Here is a 17241-nt window from a genome sequence, read left to right as displayed (position 1 = left end):
CCTGGGAGGTATGTGGCCTGGAGTATGACTTGGTGTTTGATGCGCAGTTCCACAGATGGATGGACTCCGCACAGAGGGAGGGAGACTTGGCTCTGCCCTGCTTGTTAATATAAACAACTGCTGCGATGTTGTGTGAGAGCACTTGAATGTGGCAGGACCATATGAGGGGGAGGAAAGCACGACATGTGAAATGGGCCACTCTCAGCTCCGAGATGTTGATATGCATCCTGGCTTCTCGTGGTGTCCAGAGGCATTGAGCTCTGTGATGAGCCAAGTGGGCCTCCCCCAGCCCGTGAAGGAGTAGTCTGTAGTGATGGTGGTTTGGGGGGTAGGAGGAGAAAAAAGGGGAACCTGTCATGGAGGGGTCCGTCCACCATGTAAAGGAGACTAGGACCCTCTGGGAGAGTCGAACTCTGCTGTCAATATGGTCTCTATGTGGTCTGTAAATGGAGAGGAGTCACATGTGGAGGCGGGCATGGGGCATTATCTAGATGCAGGCTGCCATATGTCCCAGAAGGGAGAGACAGTGGCAGATGGTGGTGTGGGTTTGGCAGCATAAGTTCATGATTCAGAAATTGAGCATAGTGAAGTGGTCCTCTGGGAGCAAGGCACATGCCACGATGCATTCCAGTCAGGCCCCAATAAGGTTGATCATCTGGGAAGGGACGAAGACTGACTTCTCCTTGATGATGCAAATACCAAGGGAGGTAAGAAGGATGCGAAGAGGTAGGATGGCTACGATGAGGACTTGTTGGGAAAGTGCGACAAGGAGCTAGTCGTCTAGGTAAGGAAACATCGTGTAATCGCATGTGTGCAACTTTTGTGAAGACAAATGGAGTTGTCACCGTACTGAAGGGGAGAACTCAGAATTGGTAATGGTGATGTCTCACCATGAACCAAAGAAACTTCCAGTGGGCCAGGTGAATATCAATGTGGAAATAGGCATCCTTCACATCGAGCGCTGCAAACGGGGCTCCCAGGTAGGGAGAGAGGATAATCAATGCAAGCATCACCATGCAGACCTTGGATTTCTCAGTGAATCTGTTGAGCAGTTTGGATCCCAGGGCAGCCCAAAGTAAGGGTCTCTGCCTATCAGCAGGCCCCATGGGTGAGTGGAGACGAGCGGTGACCTCAGTAGAGAGTAGTGGGTCTAGGCAACCAGAGGTGTGGGGTGGCCCTGAGGGTCCAAGCGGCATTAGTTGAGCTGGTGGGATGGGCGGTAAACGCAATGGGGAGAGCACCGGCATGGGCCCGGTGGAGCCGACAGTACCATTGGATTGTGTTTCTTTTTTGCCTTATCCTCAAGTCTGGGATCCTTTGGTGGTGGAGCGGCCAGGTCAATGTGCAACTTCTCACCCGACTTGGCACAGCTCAGGGAGGGAAGGCTGTGTCCTGGTCGGGGATCTGTTCTTGTGGCCATGGCTGTGCTTTTTCCCCTCGTGGCGGAGCTTCTCCGACAGTCATGGTACCAGTGGATCCGGTGCTTGAAGGAGTGCTGGTCACCGGTGATGGGGGGTACACCACTGGTTCTGCCAGTGTTGTACCAATAAAATAAAAACCAGCAGGATCTTATTAAAGGGGAAAAGGCAAAATACCACATTTATTGTGAAAACAGAAAGAATCATAGTAAGCAGTTAGTTATAGCTATAACATTCCATTCAATCTCATATTTATTCTCACATTCATTCATACAAACACACACACACACACACAGGTTCTGCAAGGTTGTTATCATAGTTACCAGCCTTAGAGTTGCTCATGCCAAGCCACTGGCCAGGTGGCCTGGACATGAGGAGGGAGCAGGGCCTTGTCAGATGCTCATCTGATGCTCCTGGAAGTTGGTTTGCAGAATCAGACTCCAAAGTTCTCACTTTTTAGAGTCTATTTTTATAGGAATTTCTTCCTATGCCAGTCTATGGGAATTGCTTCATCATGCTGTTGCTGAATCAATCAGCAGATAGCACATTCCTGACGGCTCCAAGATGTTATCTTGTTCTTTGGTTCTCCCATTCTTGAGGCTGTTGGGTGGATTCCAGTCTGCCCTCCGGGGGTGGGGGGGCGCGCTCTGGTTATTTCCACTTGACGCCTTCTTCAGCCGATGGACACTGGATTCTTAGGCTGGCACCTCCCTGATCATTCAGTTATTATCCACACCAAGCATCCATCCACATACATCCTCTATCTCTATTTTAATCACAATTGTTAATACAACAAAAGGGCGGGGAGTCTCTGGGTGCTGTTTCTGTTGTTAGAGAGGGAGAGAAACAGTACCAAAAACCAAGAGACTTCTTAATTAGTAATTTAAACTCTGGGGAATCAAACTCATTTGTGATTTTAATACAGAACTTCTTTAATATGATCCAACACCAGTTCCGGATCTGAATGCACACATGGGCACATGGCCTCCTCCATGAGGAACTTCCTGTGGTGAAGTTCTTAAGCCCCTTGCATTCAGGCCTAGAACACTTTGCAAATACTGCAATGGATGGCAAAATTGGCCTCTCTGAGGCAATACAAGCAGCGTTGCTGCTCGTCACTCACCAAAATGAGCACGGGCACAATGTACAGTTCTTGAAGCCAGTCTGACAGGGCATAGTTAGTCCCTGTATTTAGGCGAGGGGGGAAGGTTGTTCCCCAAAGAGGGAGCAAACTACACTAACTCTACTAACTGCAAGGAAAAACAAACTATTTACAACTATATACAGGTAAAAGGGCAAAGATCACTCTCTCAGCGGAGCTAAGAGCATGGAGGAACAGGGGTTCCAACTCCAGCCATGTGGCAGTAGGAGGGAACTGGAGCGGCATCGACCCACACAGCCTATTATAGCCTCATCTGCAAAGACGAGGGGATACATGATGCACGTGTGGGTCAATGGGCACTGCTACGAAAAACTTCTGGCTCCGGTACATGGCACACCTGCACGTCCGCATTTGCATCCATATATGGACCATCACTCAAAGAAGAAGCAAGATTATATTTCTGTTTCATTGTTTCAAAACATTTGTGGTTTCAGACAATTCAATGCCTGATCAAGCCTGTTTCCTTTTGTCTCCTCATGTTCATTTTTGTCTCCATCCTTTTTGGCCTGATTAAACAATATGTTGACTTTGTTTAGGCTAGAGAAATTCAGCAATGCCAATACTTTTGGAAGTGCTTATTGTGCTTGTACCACACCTTGGCAGTAGCACACAAGGACAGCCAGCACCATTGCAGGGCTATTGTGGACAGAAAGCTGCCCCAATATAATGCTTTCATCCAGTACTCCTACCCCAGGCAGTCACACCTTTGAAAGTTTTGATGGTGGTGTTCTCTACCGTAGACAAGACTACTCAGGTTTTTCAAGTCTATCCCAGACCTTCTCACTTGGGAGTAATTCTTAATGTAAATCCAGAATCAGCGAGCTAAACAGAAAGGGCTGTTGTCCTGAGGTGTTTACATACTTGAGGGTTGCATGCTTTGTTGCACATATGAGGGGCTCCTTGCATCCCTCCATTTCACCCCCATCCCCACAAGTTCTGTGTGTCATCCTCCCATTCCCCTCTATTTCAGGAACTGCCTACCACCCCTCCCTCATGCCAGGGGCTCTCTTTCCCCTTCCCCACAATATAGTCCCCCATTTTCCCTTCACAATTCTAACTTAGGTCTCAAAAATATGACAGATTTCAATGTAATAGTTGCTTGAAGGTGCTTCGTGTTTGTGAGGTAATCAAGTTTGGAATAAACTTTGGATATGGGAAGAGAGAAAAATTACACCAAATCCAAATTATGTGCAAAATATTCTGTTACACTATAAACATAAACATTTAAATGGCCGCTCTCACCCCAGGGCTCTCAAGATTTTTATTCCCTCTTCATTGCCATTTCCCTGGGATTGATTGCATGCTTCTGTCGTACCCAGATGGCACTTATGCTACACATTTGAACTCCACAATTCCACATGTTAACCCATGCATTATCCAAGCCTTTGATGCCATTGGGCGCTGAAATAAACTGATGTTGTTCTGGGTGGCTAAAGAAAGATGAGTTTGCTTATCCTTAAGGCACTTAGACCTCTGAGGATCATGATGAACATGGAAGATCAAGGGATGAAGCAGGGAAGGTTTTAAAGATCTGTGATTGATAACAGGGCTGAAGTTATTGATGGATCTTTTCCCACTTGTTTCCAAAAAGCAGATTTGTTTTTTTCAGGGAAGGCTCCCCTTCCTCTCTGTTTTAAGATAAATCTGGGAATGCTCCCTGAGCATACTCAGTAATGTTCTACTACCAGTGATGTCAATTGCCACACACAACCATCCCTTAAGGACCACACAGGGCTGTGGGAGGTCTGCAGATACCCAGTGGTTGTGTTCTGCAGAGGGTGAGGGAGTAGAGCAAGTTCTTGAAATGTTGTTTACAGCTAGTTGCTGTGGAGACTGTTTATTACTGAGTGCTGAGCAGCTGATACATTTTGCTGCTAAAATGTGTAGTGATGGAGTGTTCGTTTCTTTTCAGGAATTTTGTGAATACTTTTATTCAGTTTAAGAAGCCCATCATTGTAGCAGTAAATGGCCCAGCCATTGGACTTGGAGCATCTATATTATCTCTCTGTGATGTGGTTTGGGCTAATGAGAAGGCTTGGTTTCAGACACCGTACACTACTTTTGGACAGAGTCCAGATGGATGTTCATCCCTCACATTTCCTAGGATAATGGGCCTGGCTTCTGTAAGTAACTTTAATAAAAATAAATAATCAGCTTTCTGCCCCATTAGTGTTTTATCTACAGTGATCCTGTCATGTTTTCATTGGTGCGTGGATTGTAATTGTTTTATGAAATAAAACATGAGAAATAAATATATTTTTAGCTTATCTATTCTGACTAGACTGTGACGAGGCCTCCATGGGTATACAAAAGAAAAGCGAGAGGGAGCATGGGCTAATTATAACCCTTCTCCTTGTGCAAGGTTAACTGGCTGTAGTGGCAGAGGTCTCCCCAAAAGGGAAGGAGAAGGGAAAACTGGGCCACAAACATGCTTCCTCTCCCTCCATATTAGCCAGCAGATCTGGGCCAGAACATGAGGGATTGAATGCTGCATCCTTTAAAGGCGTAAGGCAGAGAGTACTCTGTTCCCCCTGTGCTCCTAAAGGCATAATGCCTAAGTCAAGCACAATTATACTGGAGTATTGCATTTCTAGCTGCCACCTATAGTTGCTTACTTCCCACAATCTTATCTTAACATGTAAGATATATCCATTTATTTTAAGTTGTGTGGGTTTTTTCTTTTTGTCATGCATGAGTAGCCTTGTCAAACTTTACTAAGATGCACATATCAGTTGAAGTGGCTTTGTTTAATATTAACATATTAATATCCTGATATTTTATTTCTCTCAAGTGTTCCAAGAAGACACTTTTGTTTGTCACTCCTAAGTGTTATGCCAGGGAAGTGTGTAGTCTGTAGGATCAGTAGGTTAAAAACATGTCCCCATATCATGTGACTGCTGAAACTGCATTTACATACAGCTTAAAAAAAAAAATCAAATACAGGGACAATGTTTAAAAAAAGCTGAAACAAGCCACAGTTATCTTCATTATTTTTCATTTTGCTTCATACTACTGTGCATTTTATTTCAAAATATATATGCATCCTTCTGAGCACCATTTGATGTTAGACTTGCAGCCTAAGCCAGTATGAAATTGACTAGCAGCTCCATGAAGCAAGTGCCTAGGGCTGCCTGCATTTTTTTTTCTAGAACCTCCCCCTGCCCCACACACACACACACACACACACACACACAGAGGCACTTACTGATTGATTTAAAAGGAACTTTAATTTTTTTTTTACTAGTGTAATTAAAGTTTGAATAGATTTCATAACTAATTAAGAGACCTCATTGTGAGACAGCTGGATATAGTTCTTTAATAGAAAAATGTAAATGTGTTAGATTAGTAATTTTTTCATACTCGTGTCTACTCTAAGTGAGCAGTCATTTCTTTCCATTTGTATTTGGTTTCTAGCTTTGAGAAACTTTGTGACTGATTATTTTTTAGAAAGTTTGGGTTTAGATTGCATAAAGCCTGCCCTTTTCATGTTCCTTGGGGAATGTACTGATTTTTCTACTTGTAGCAAAAACTATTCTTAAATCAGCTGGTTCTGGCTAACCAGAGATTGAATACTGGACTAGATGGTCTGAGCCAGTATAGCAATTCCTATATTACTGTACTTTTTAAAAAAATAACCACGTTCTAGAACATATTGTGCCCTAGGATCATGTTTATAACTTGTCAGGAGAGGGGATCATGTGCTAATCGGATTTTTTAAAAATGAGGACAAAATGGAGAGAGGAATTGGAACAGAATGAGTAGGAAATGAATGGAGGAATGAAGGAACAGTGTGTCTACGTGGCAAAAAAGCCTCATGGCAGCGAATCTCAGAGCCCAGCACTACAGCCTTGGGCTTGCGCTATGCTGCTAAAAATAGCCATGTAGCCATTTGGGCTTGGGCTCTGAATCTTGGGGAGAAAGGGGCTTTCAGAGTCTGAGTCTGAGCCTGAATGTCTAGAGTTATCCTTAGCACCATAGCCTGAACCTCAGTCTAGAGCCCTGGGCTCAGACTCACTGCTGTTTTGTTTTGTTGCTCTGTGTGGATGTACCCAAAAGAGAACTTAACACTCAGCAGGTTAGTGAAACGTATTGTGTTGTTACTTTTTACATTTTATTCTATTTCTGTGGGAAATGGCCAAGAGCGCTGTCCATTTTCAGAGCAGAAATACAGGTGATGTTTGCAGAATGTTGTTGACAGCAGGACTCTGGTCAAATTGCTGTTAACTTTTTGGCATGTATTGGAGCTAGATCAAGAACTAAGTGCCAGCCCATAGCAGAACGCATTCCCCTTCAAAACCTGTCAAACCATAACACTACTGCGTGCTTACTTCAAGTTGGAGAGGCTCTGCTGTTTTGTAGCTTGTAAATGAGATTTAACATGACCAAAACATTTTTCATTACAGTTCTTTATACTATTTCTTGTTGAAAGAGCTCAGCCAGATCGATCAGGTTCCAAAAGAATAAAAAGTCACTCTGGAATTCATACACTCCCACAGATGATAAATAATTAGATACATTACATTTATAAATCCCAAGTAGATTTGTAATTACAAAAAGTAAACTCAGTGTTGGTTCAGAAGTTCTTCACTTTGTACTTTCTCACAAAAGATACTTCCTTTTCCTGATGTGTTCACTTGACATCAAGTGTTATAAGATAAGAATGTTGCATCATGGACTATAACTCTATGTAGCTATAGTTTTGTCACTTTACAGCCATCACAAATATACTTTCCAATTTTGCGAACAGGTTCACAAACTTTTTACACAAGGTGGATTTATAGGTGGATGTACCCAACACTTTCTCTTTTTGTACATGATTCATAGCTTCCTTTCTGCAACTTGAGATGGAAATCTGTTTACAGTGTCTTCCTTTGGATCTGCAAATACAGCAAAACTATTCTATGAAACCTTTCAACACATGGTATAATCTGTGTGTCTAGTGGACTGGGCATCAGTAACTTTATTTGTTAGCAATAGAACTCAGATCTTTTATTTCACTGTATCATTGTCATTTAATCACTCTGGGCCTTAAGTTTCCTCATCTGTAAAATGGGGATAGTGATTTGTAAGTTATTTAAGATCCTTAGATGAAAGTCTTAAGATAAGCAGTTGAATAATACTTGGCACTTAAGAAATGCTAAATCTGTCAGATCCGTCTCATATTTCTTCTCGGTATTCCATGAGCTATGATACAATGGCCTTGTCATTGAGTAATGTTTCAGTTGCAAATAAATGTACTCAATAGCCTTGTGATTTCCTTTAATGTAGAAAGTAGCAACTCAGTATTAAAGAAGGACTATCAGTGCAGCACCTACTAAGAATGGACTAGAATGTTAAAAGATAGAAATATTTGTGCTTAAAATTAAGTGTTTGCAGGATCAGGGACTAACAGCGCAAATAATACATTTTACCTTATTAGCATAGGTGTATTTAACATTAGAAAATAATACACATTATTTATAATAGTGCACTAACTCCTGCGTGAGAGAATTATCCTGTACTCCAATATATTTTCTCATTCCATGCCTATAATCCATTTGATAAAAATACTATTTAAAACTAGGCCTCAAGGGTTCAGAAAGAACAGAAGCTCTATCCACCTACTCTCAAAACAGCTGTTTTTAAATTAAGTATTAAAACAACATCTGTATGAGGTTAATAGAAAGGAGGAAATACTATGAACTGGATCAAAAGCTCATTCAAGTTGCTGGAAAAACTCCTACTGAATTCAGTTGACTTTGGGATTAGGCCCTGTAAGAATATCACAATTTAAATATGTAAAGTCTCCGTGGTAACATTTTAAAGCTGCAAAATTTGTTGCTGCATGACTTAAATGTGCTTTCTTCCAACACAGAAAATGAGTCAACTGAATGGTGATCTGTGGAGGAATGTTACTGTTTGTTAGTGCTGCAGAAGTAAAAATTAAACCACTAAAACTAATCAAACACAGGAGATGCATCAAACTGCCACTTGTAACCATTTCCATCTGTTTTTCAGATTTTTTTAACAGTTGCTATCTAATTACGATTTATTTTTAGTATGAATTAAAAATAGCACTCAAGTGAATTACATCTTAACCATTCATGAATGGAAAAAGTGTGACTTTTCTCAAGTATTTATCTGGTGATTTCTTATTTAATCACAGACCCATCTCTGATTAACTACTGAGTTATGATAGCTGGCAACACAACAATTTTACATCTATTTTCTTTTTTCTATATTACTGATGTATTTGGATTAACACTGGAGAGCTACAGTACAACCAAGCATCCCAACTAGTGCAGGCATTTTATTAACATTTTCTTTTAAACTTTTCTTTTGTCATTACATTTCATATCAGAAATAACTTTTTATCCCCTCAGGCAAATGAAATGTTGTTCAGTGGAAGGAAGTTGACTGCGCAGGAAGCTTGTGCAAAAGGATTGGTATCTCAAGTGTTTTGGCCGGGAACATTCACACAGGAAGTAATGGTTCGAATTAAGGAACTTGTCACATGTAATTCAGTTGTAAGTTTCATTTTATTTTCTTCCATTTTATAAATAGATTAATAATGAACTACATCATTCACTCATCTTTCTAGAAACAATTCGCAAGGAGTACTTGAGATAAATTATGTATATTGGAGCACAGAGTTTTAATACCAAATTCCAATATTCTCATTAAAGAATAAAGAGGTCAAGGAGAGAGAAACCTCTCAAATTATCACAGGCTGAATAGATTCTAGGATTAAGAACACAAGGCAAAATCTAAGTTATTAACTCCACGTAGAAAGAGAATAATACTAGCTAACTCCAAATTAAAAATTGAAATAGCTGCCATAAGAACTAAGCAGAAATACAGAAATTAATGGCAGGTGTATCTGAGGGTGGGGGTAGGGGTGGAGAGGAAGAGAAGGGTCTTTGCTTTAACACCACACTGTGGCTAACTCCTCTGTGTTTAACAGTAGCAATAGTGTCGTCAATAAAATCTGTCAAAAAACAAACTACACTGAAGTTTCCAAATTTGGATAGAAAATAATCCATGATTTTTCCTTCATCTCAACAGCTGGCTATAAATACTAATAAAACCAGGGTGGGGGAGGAGAATTTTTTAACCATCTTTAAGTACTAACAGTTTCAGTCCCTTAATTGCATACCTGCTCAAAGTAGCTTTTGGGGTCAGCACTTCATTTGCCCTAGAAAGAAAGAACAGACTCCACCACTTTCACATCAAAGACCCACTTACACAATGTAACTTAAATATTTACAAACATTTTATCACATATCAAAAGACTATTCTAAATATACCTGTACATAAGAATCACGAGTATCAAATTCTTGACATTCCATTAAATTAGGTTAAACTCACAGAGATACACATAGTAAGAAGATACAGAAGCCTTCCTGCTCCTGTACACAGGTGGCAGTTTCACACCTGTCAGCTGGAGTTTTACCAACATGTAAAGTATATTTTAAACTCCTAGATCATCACAATCTTCACAACAAATCAACATCAGTTTCTGCTCTTATGAAGTCTTTGTTTTCGGAGAAGGACGGATGAATAGTCTAAAAATCATCAACTTTAGCATTTAAAAGCAGCCTATGGAATTTGAATTAAAAATAAAAAAAGCTGTTTTTTAGATTTAAGGTCTACCAGGTTATAATTCGGACAATCTTGGAAAACACAGTGTTGTGATCAGAATTCACCAAGTTGTTATAATGACTTCTATCCCTTTTAATACCAGCTACAAAGTCTTATTTTTATGGTAACAGGATAATCTTGAAACCCGTCAAGTTTTTCATTTATTTGGTTCATACTCAAATATTTCCACTTTGATCTGGCAGAGAATGAAGAAGCTCCTGTATTACTTTATGGAAAAGTAACTGTTTGATGTGGGACATATTGTCCCCTAGATTCATGTGCATAATTTCTCTTAGCAATATTGGGATTTGCCCACATATAGGAATAGGTGACTATTCCACTTTACTAACCAACATTTAGCACACAGATTACTAATATCATTTGTGGTTTTTGTGCTACAGGTGCTTGAAGAATCCAAAGCTTTAGTCCGTAATATCATGAAGGTGGACTTAGAACAAGCAAATGACAAGGAGTGTGAAGCTTTAAAGAAAATCTGGGGCTCTGCACAAGGGATGGACTCTATGTTAAAATACCTGCAAAGGAAAATCGATGAGTTCTGATGAGATGTGCACTGACACTGGAGTTGTATTTACCTGGACATATGGGGCATAAAAATGCCCCAATTTTATTTTGTTACTAAGTCACCCATAGCTCAAAGCTTGGGGATGGGATTGGAAAGACCCTCACACTTATTGTCAAGGGGTTGTAAAGTACTGTATCTTAAAAAAGAAACGAACAAAAAAACTCTCCCTATATAGATATATATATAGATATATATATCTTTATATACACAAACTAAGAATTATAATGGAGTGCACTACCAAACATCTCTTTGAGGCTCTAGTTTTTGTTATCATTGGCTAGTACTGTATCAGAAAGAATGGGGGTGGGGGGGGGAAGAGTGAATTGTGTTGTATTATTTTCTGTGTGGCAGGGAAGTCTGAATAATGCTTTCCCCCTTCACTAAAATACAGAATTGAAACGGGTATTAGCCAGCCCCTATTTTCACAGCCCAACAAGTGGCTTAAGATAAGGCATTGTCTTGATCTCAGAAGAAGGTTGAAATACCTCAACTAATGAATGGAATATTCTAAATTTTTTTTGTTTGAGAATAAAACCCTATAATGAAAGATTTAATTAGATAAATATCCCAAAAAGAGTGTGCTCAGGAGCTATGCTAAGAAAACACTCAACCCCTTTTTTGCGGGGGGAACATGTCTAATGCTTACCTAGATAGCATAAAGAAACCACTGTCTCTTGGGGGGGAAAAAGCTTGTTTTGCAGTATTAGTGAATCACTGAATATCTTATGTATATGAATATCCTAAGTTATAAGTTAGTTTTAGTGTTCTTTAAATAGTTTGATTTTTTTTTTAATAACTACATAAGTGCTTCTGTTGCTGGGTGAGAATACTACTTTATACACAGTATGGTTTTTTCTATTTGCTGGATTAATTGATGTATTACACCAAAAATGCATTTTAGGTTCACTTAGAATATATTTTATTTAAATAAGTTAAAATTCTTTTGGCACACTATTACATACAAAAACTCCTTTTATAAAAAAAAAACTACCTTATATTAGATGTTTAATGTTCTTTGTCAATGCTTTTTTATTATTTTAAATATACACTATATATACACAATATGGTGTAAAAGAGTGCCCTGTGTAAATAGACCTATTTTGCATTCCTTTCAGGACTGGTTACTGATTCCTGACTGCAGATATCTACTATTACTAGGGTATCTGTGCTTGCAATCTTATTGAATGTATTATGAAGAATGAAAAATCAAACCTTATTTTTGTACAGTTTTGAAGTTTATACTTGGAACTGACCACCTCCCTTCCTGGTGGAGAGCTGTACACTATGTAAATTGCTTTTACCTTGGATTGGTACAGTATTTTTGCATCTGTGGGACCTACTTTTGTTCTAGTAGTTTGAACTATATATAAACTGTACAATCTGTAAAGTTTTTATAGAATAAATATTCAGCTGTGAAAATTGGTTAAAATAAAACTAATATTTCTTAACACATTTTAAATGGGTTTCTCTCTGTCCTCTTTTTCAAATATCAGCTTCCAAGATAAAGGAATCTCCCATCTTTAACAAACCCTGTAAGTGATGGTATTACAGCAATGAAAGTTTAATGCTTTAATCTATTACAGTTTCCCCACACTGTCAAGTGGAAAGTGGAGTCTCTGCTGTAAACCATTCTGCTAGAATAGCTTCATGTATTCTGTTTTCCCTCTATCTCCAAAAGACTAATCTGTTTATGGTTGGGTCTCCTTCTGGGCATTTCAAAAGGGCAGAATACAGTTTTTCCCACTAGTTCTACAAACCAGTAACTGAAATTTGTTTGGAGGTGATCATATTGAAGGGAGAGAAGAAACCCAGCATGCTAGACCAGATTCTGTTTTATAGAATTTCAGCCAGATACTCATTACACCCCTCTGTCATTCTAAATAAGCCTTAAGGTGGGTATATATTGCATCTCTATGCTCCTTTATGCTGCCATGGCATTGTAGAGGGGCCTTAATCTAAATAAGGATCAGGTCAGTAATTCTTCCAATATGCTCACAGGCGATTCAAATGGAAAGGAATCCCACTTTTGCTACACCATAGTAATCAAACAAACTCAACCTCACCTGGACATGGTGACCGACCTGGCAACATCCTGTATGCCCACGCGCACACATTCTCGCCAAGCTGCCTGCAGAACTTTATCTAAACATGCTGGTCACATGTACAACCCCTTTCACATACGTATGATTACAAACCTGACCCTTTGTTCTGTGGGATGCTCCTCTAACTTTCATAATATTCTGACCACGTGTCACTTTTAAGAGCCACAAGAAAATGAACAATCAGATAATGTGACCCATAAAAGAAAACCCTGAAATTGAGATGTGATTAAAATAATTAAAGTGAGATTAAATTGATGCTCAAATCTAGCTCGCCAAGACGTGTTTGGGGATTAATGGGTTCTGGCTATTATGCGGTTTGTTTATAAACAGCAGGGACTCTATCCCAGTCGTTCATACTATATGTAACTCTGACAATTCCTACTCAATGTCACAAGCAGCACCTACATATAAACTGTCAAGGGTCATCAAAAACATGCTTTTATACTTTGAGATAACACTGTTGCCTATATACCAAACTATCTAGAGAAAAAGCTGTCTCTGCTAGGCTGATTCTTCTCTCCCTTCAAAGTCAAGAGAAACTCCATTAAAACCTGTGAGGTTACGCTGATGTAAAACTTGGGAGAGAATGGAGACTCTGATGCAATGTATCTCCCACATTCTAACATTGAGATGTAGATTTCTCTCTCTGTATGTGTATGTATTGGCTAGTGCACTAAATTTGAAGTTTGCCTGTGTACATATTTGTCAGTAACTTTTTTAAAAAATACTTGCAAAAACCTATGGGTCTAATAAGTTTTGAATGTGCAAATGTTAACACCTGCACACATATATGTGCATGTGTGGGCAGAGGCTGGGCACTGCAGATTTACTCCAACAAATTATTACAAAAAATGGAATTTGATACACAATTTCATGAAGGTTAGCTTTTAAAAAAAAGATTGCAAATTAATAATTTGGGGAAAGTTACAGCTTAGAAATAGGTTTTTTCCCTCTTTTGTGCATTTGCCTCCAAATCAAAAGCTTGTAGGTACTTACACACCTTGAGCTTTTCCTCCTTGGGCTATAGAATGAGTGCCTCAATTATTAAATGAATGTAAAGTCAAAGTCATATCCAGCAAAGCAGCACACCTCTTTTCCCACTTGTTTAATAACACTCAGAGGGGGTTTGACACAGACACTTCAAGGCATGTGTTTTTTCAGAACACTGGTTCCTCACAAAACTGGACTGGTGCTCAAAGTGTGGATCAATTTAGGAGGCATCTCAGCACAGTAAGTCTGGGGCCTCTTTTCCTGCAGAACCTCTCTCATCCCGTTAGGAGTTCACCAGAAACACCTGTGTTTCTTTGAGAGCATTTTCAGTAGTGAGTGAGTTTTCTAGCCTTCTGCAAGAATTATTTGTTTGCAAAGAGACATGTGCAAGGTTAGTTTTCCAGCCAATATTTCCCAACAGGTATTTGAATTTAAGTTGGCCTAATCTAGAGTTGTACCTTTAACTATTCTGAAAAATCTCTACCTTGGCTTATTTCCCAGCAGATCTCCAAAGCAAATCATTCAGGAACCCATGCCATCTAATAAAGCTGATCAAAGCAGAGTTTGTTCTCCTATGTAAGAAACAGTGAACTGGTAGCTGTGAGGACAGAGACATCCTCCTAGTTCCCATAAACCAGGTATAGAGTGTAAAAAGTGACCCAAGACATTTTAAATCTGTTTTCTCCATGCATTCCTCTTTTGGTAATGATGCCTTCTTTTTCTAGCATACGTTTTACCTATTTTTGTAAAGCTGTGTATGCATTTACAGTGGTAGATAAATCTCAAACAACTTACCTGAGTCTGAAGCTTCAGATTTAGCTTCTAAGGGCCACTCTCAGGTTCTGCTTCACTCCCAGTGAACTACAGAAAGAATGGTTATGTAGCTTGCAGTAACTGCTGTTCTTGAGATGTTTTGCTCACTTCAGATGTGCATATACCTCATGCACATCGAGATTGGAGTCTCTGTACATGAGTGTCCCTTGGGCCAAACTTGCTCCCTCCACTCCTCCCATAACTGCTACCTGAGGGCATGAAAGGCAGAGTGGCTCAACAGTCCCTTGAGTCCCTCTGAAATTCTGAATTTCAACAAACAAGCAAAGAATGGGGATGGAGGGCAGGTCATGGTATCCCCACTGACAACATCTCAAAGAGCCACGATTACTGCAAAGGTAAGTAACTTTTTGTTGTTGTTTGGATCCCACTCTAGGTGACGGGAAAGCAGGTGGCAGTCAGGTAGGTGGGATTGAAGAGTCTTATCAGCCACTAATTAACTACTGACATACTTTGTCACCATCCTGAATATATACTTGTTCAGTCTTCTCAGGATAAAGCTCTGCTTTTTCTTTGGAATAAGGAAATATGGGAAGTAGAAATCATTCTCTGAATTGCAGAGGTACCTTCTCTAGGGTTCCTTTTCAGTTTATCAAGATAAGGTTTGGGAATGGCTCTAGTATGGCCATCACATTGCAGCATAGTAGTGACTGAAAAGAAGTGGTCTCTTTTGTGAGAATATGGGTCTCTTTTTCTAAGGATGATCACTGTTCTTTGTTTGGTCTGAGAATGGTACCAGAAGGACTTCCATCTTGAGGCCAGGATATCAATGTTTAGTGATCCCAAAGTAGCCCTAGAGTCTCTTAATGAACGTAGGGCCTCTTCTGTGTGGCTACCTAATAGGTCATTGTTCTCAAGGGGTAGATCTTCTGTAGTATTTTGTACCTTGGGGGAGCTACCCCATGCCTGAAGCCAGGAAGCCCTCCTTGCTGTGATGTTTGGTAATTCAAGATGTGTAGCTGGAGTGAAGCAGGGAGTAAACTTTCATCCCAGAGATCCAGCTTTTTAGGGTCTTTATCTCAGAGAGTAGCTTTTGATGGACAAGGCTGTCCAACTTTCTCCTGGATTGTAGAGATCAGCAGAGCTCCACGCAATGTGTGTAGATGCCCTTCTGTAGCATTTGATCTGTTTTACGCTTGTTTGCTAGTTGGAGCAAGGATAGTAGGGGTCTGCCCAAGGTTGTTAGCTGGCTCCAAATTGTCTTCATTAATAGGTATTGCTAACCTTCCCAGAGCAGAAGATACCAAGTTATTTATGGGCCTCCTTGATCAGTGAGGTCTACATCTCCAGTGTGTCAGTAAGTTGTGAGACCAGCTCCTGAAAGGCTCTGAAACCATCCAGCACTTGTAGCAGAGGGGAAAGATGTAGATATGGTTGTTTTGGTTTTGGAGTTGGGGTGGAGGGTGTTTAATAAAAGTAAGGAAAAGTTGTAAGAAAAAAAACAAGACGGGGATATATAGGGAATTCACCCTAGCTATGAAAATTTATAGCAAAGTGCTAAGGGGTAGCAGATAGACACACTCTGGCTCTCTCTCACTACCACATGTACAGGGAATTAAGGGACAGTTGCAGCTGCCTTTTATATCCACAGGGGGCAGGTATAGCTCAACTTCATACCTGTTCAAAGATTCACATCTTGTCTACGTGAGGCTCATGCACATCTAGAATAGGATCCACACCACTGCTTGCACTGGCTTTTTGTTCCATAACCCAACCCCCTCCTCTCGTGCAACAATGTAGGGGCCAGCTACAATCTAGCCCTTAAGACAGGGGGTTTCTTTTGTTGGGGGTACAGAAGAGGGGAGTTAGTAGATACCAACAAGCGATGCTGTGGATTGAACCAAAAAAACCTCATGCCATTTTTGAATTACGGTCTGCCTGTCAACACAGACTCAACAGCGTGCCTCACTGCTATGGGGACAGCATAAATCCTAGAGACTGGGGGCACTGTATTACAGAAATGAAAGCTGGCTCAACTCAGCATTGGACTTTGCCTAATGCACCACTGAGCAGATGATGCAGGAGCAGGACAATATTCCAGAGCAGCTGTTGCCACCATCCATAACCAACACAGGAGTAAGGGCTAGAGGTGGCAGGTCACCATTCTCCTTCTGTCTAGGACTGTCCTGTCCTTAATGCATTCATTCAGTCCTCTAATGTGCATGATCTATACAACCCCAAGCACTTTGATCAATAATTTCTTAGGGTTGGGCGATAAATGAAGCGGAGCCAGCACCTCCAAGAGAGAAGACTGTCCGCTCCCCACTACATTTTTGTTTTTTAAAGCAAGATACCTAGCATCTGCATTCCTTGAGCCCCAGGGCCTGCACAAGCACTCCACAGATCATGAATTTGATTCCTTTAATCTTTCTTGCTTTAGGGAATTTCAGCTCCTGGGCACAAGTTTTCAGATCCCTGAAAGATTGGGCTTATAACATATGCGGTTTGTCTCGCAGCAGGACTGTTTTCAGTATCTCAAAGAGGGTGCTAAAAGATCCTTACGATTGTGATTTCATAAAGAGCAGAGCTAGGCCT

The 17241-nt window shown here is 40.4% G+C and overlaps 1 protein-coding gene across 1 annotated transcript in view; it reads left to right on the top strand.

The window, feature by feature from the left end:
• Positions 1–12199, top strand: part of CDYL (chromodomain Y like) — a 189472-nt gene extending 177273 nt beyond the window's left edge. Inside the window, exons 5-7 of the mRNA XM_084620803.1 lie at positions 4493–4703; positions 8943–9086; positions 10602–12199. Of these exons, the coding sequence (XP_084476929.1) occupies positions 4493–4703; positions 8943–9086; positions 10602–10760 (514 nt within the window). The 3' untranslated portion in view covers positions 10761–12199. The remainder of the gene's footprint in view (positions 1–4492; positions 4704–8942; positions 9087–10601) is intronic.
• The last annotated feature ends 5042 nt before the right edge of the window (positions 12200–17241 follow it).

Source organism: Lepidochelys olivacea, assembly GCF_965140295.1.
Source record: "Lepidochelys olivacea isolate rLepOli2 genome assembly, chromosome: 2".
NCBI lineage: Eukaryota > Metazoa > Chordata > Testudines > Cheloniidae > Lepidochelys > Lepidochelys olivacea.
The sequence above is the reverse complement of the archived record's forward strand: the minus strand, read 5'-3'. Positions and strand labels throughout refer to the sequence as shown.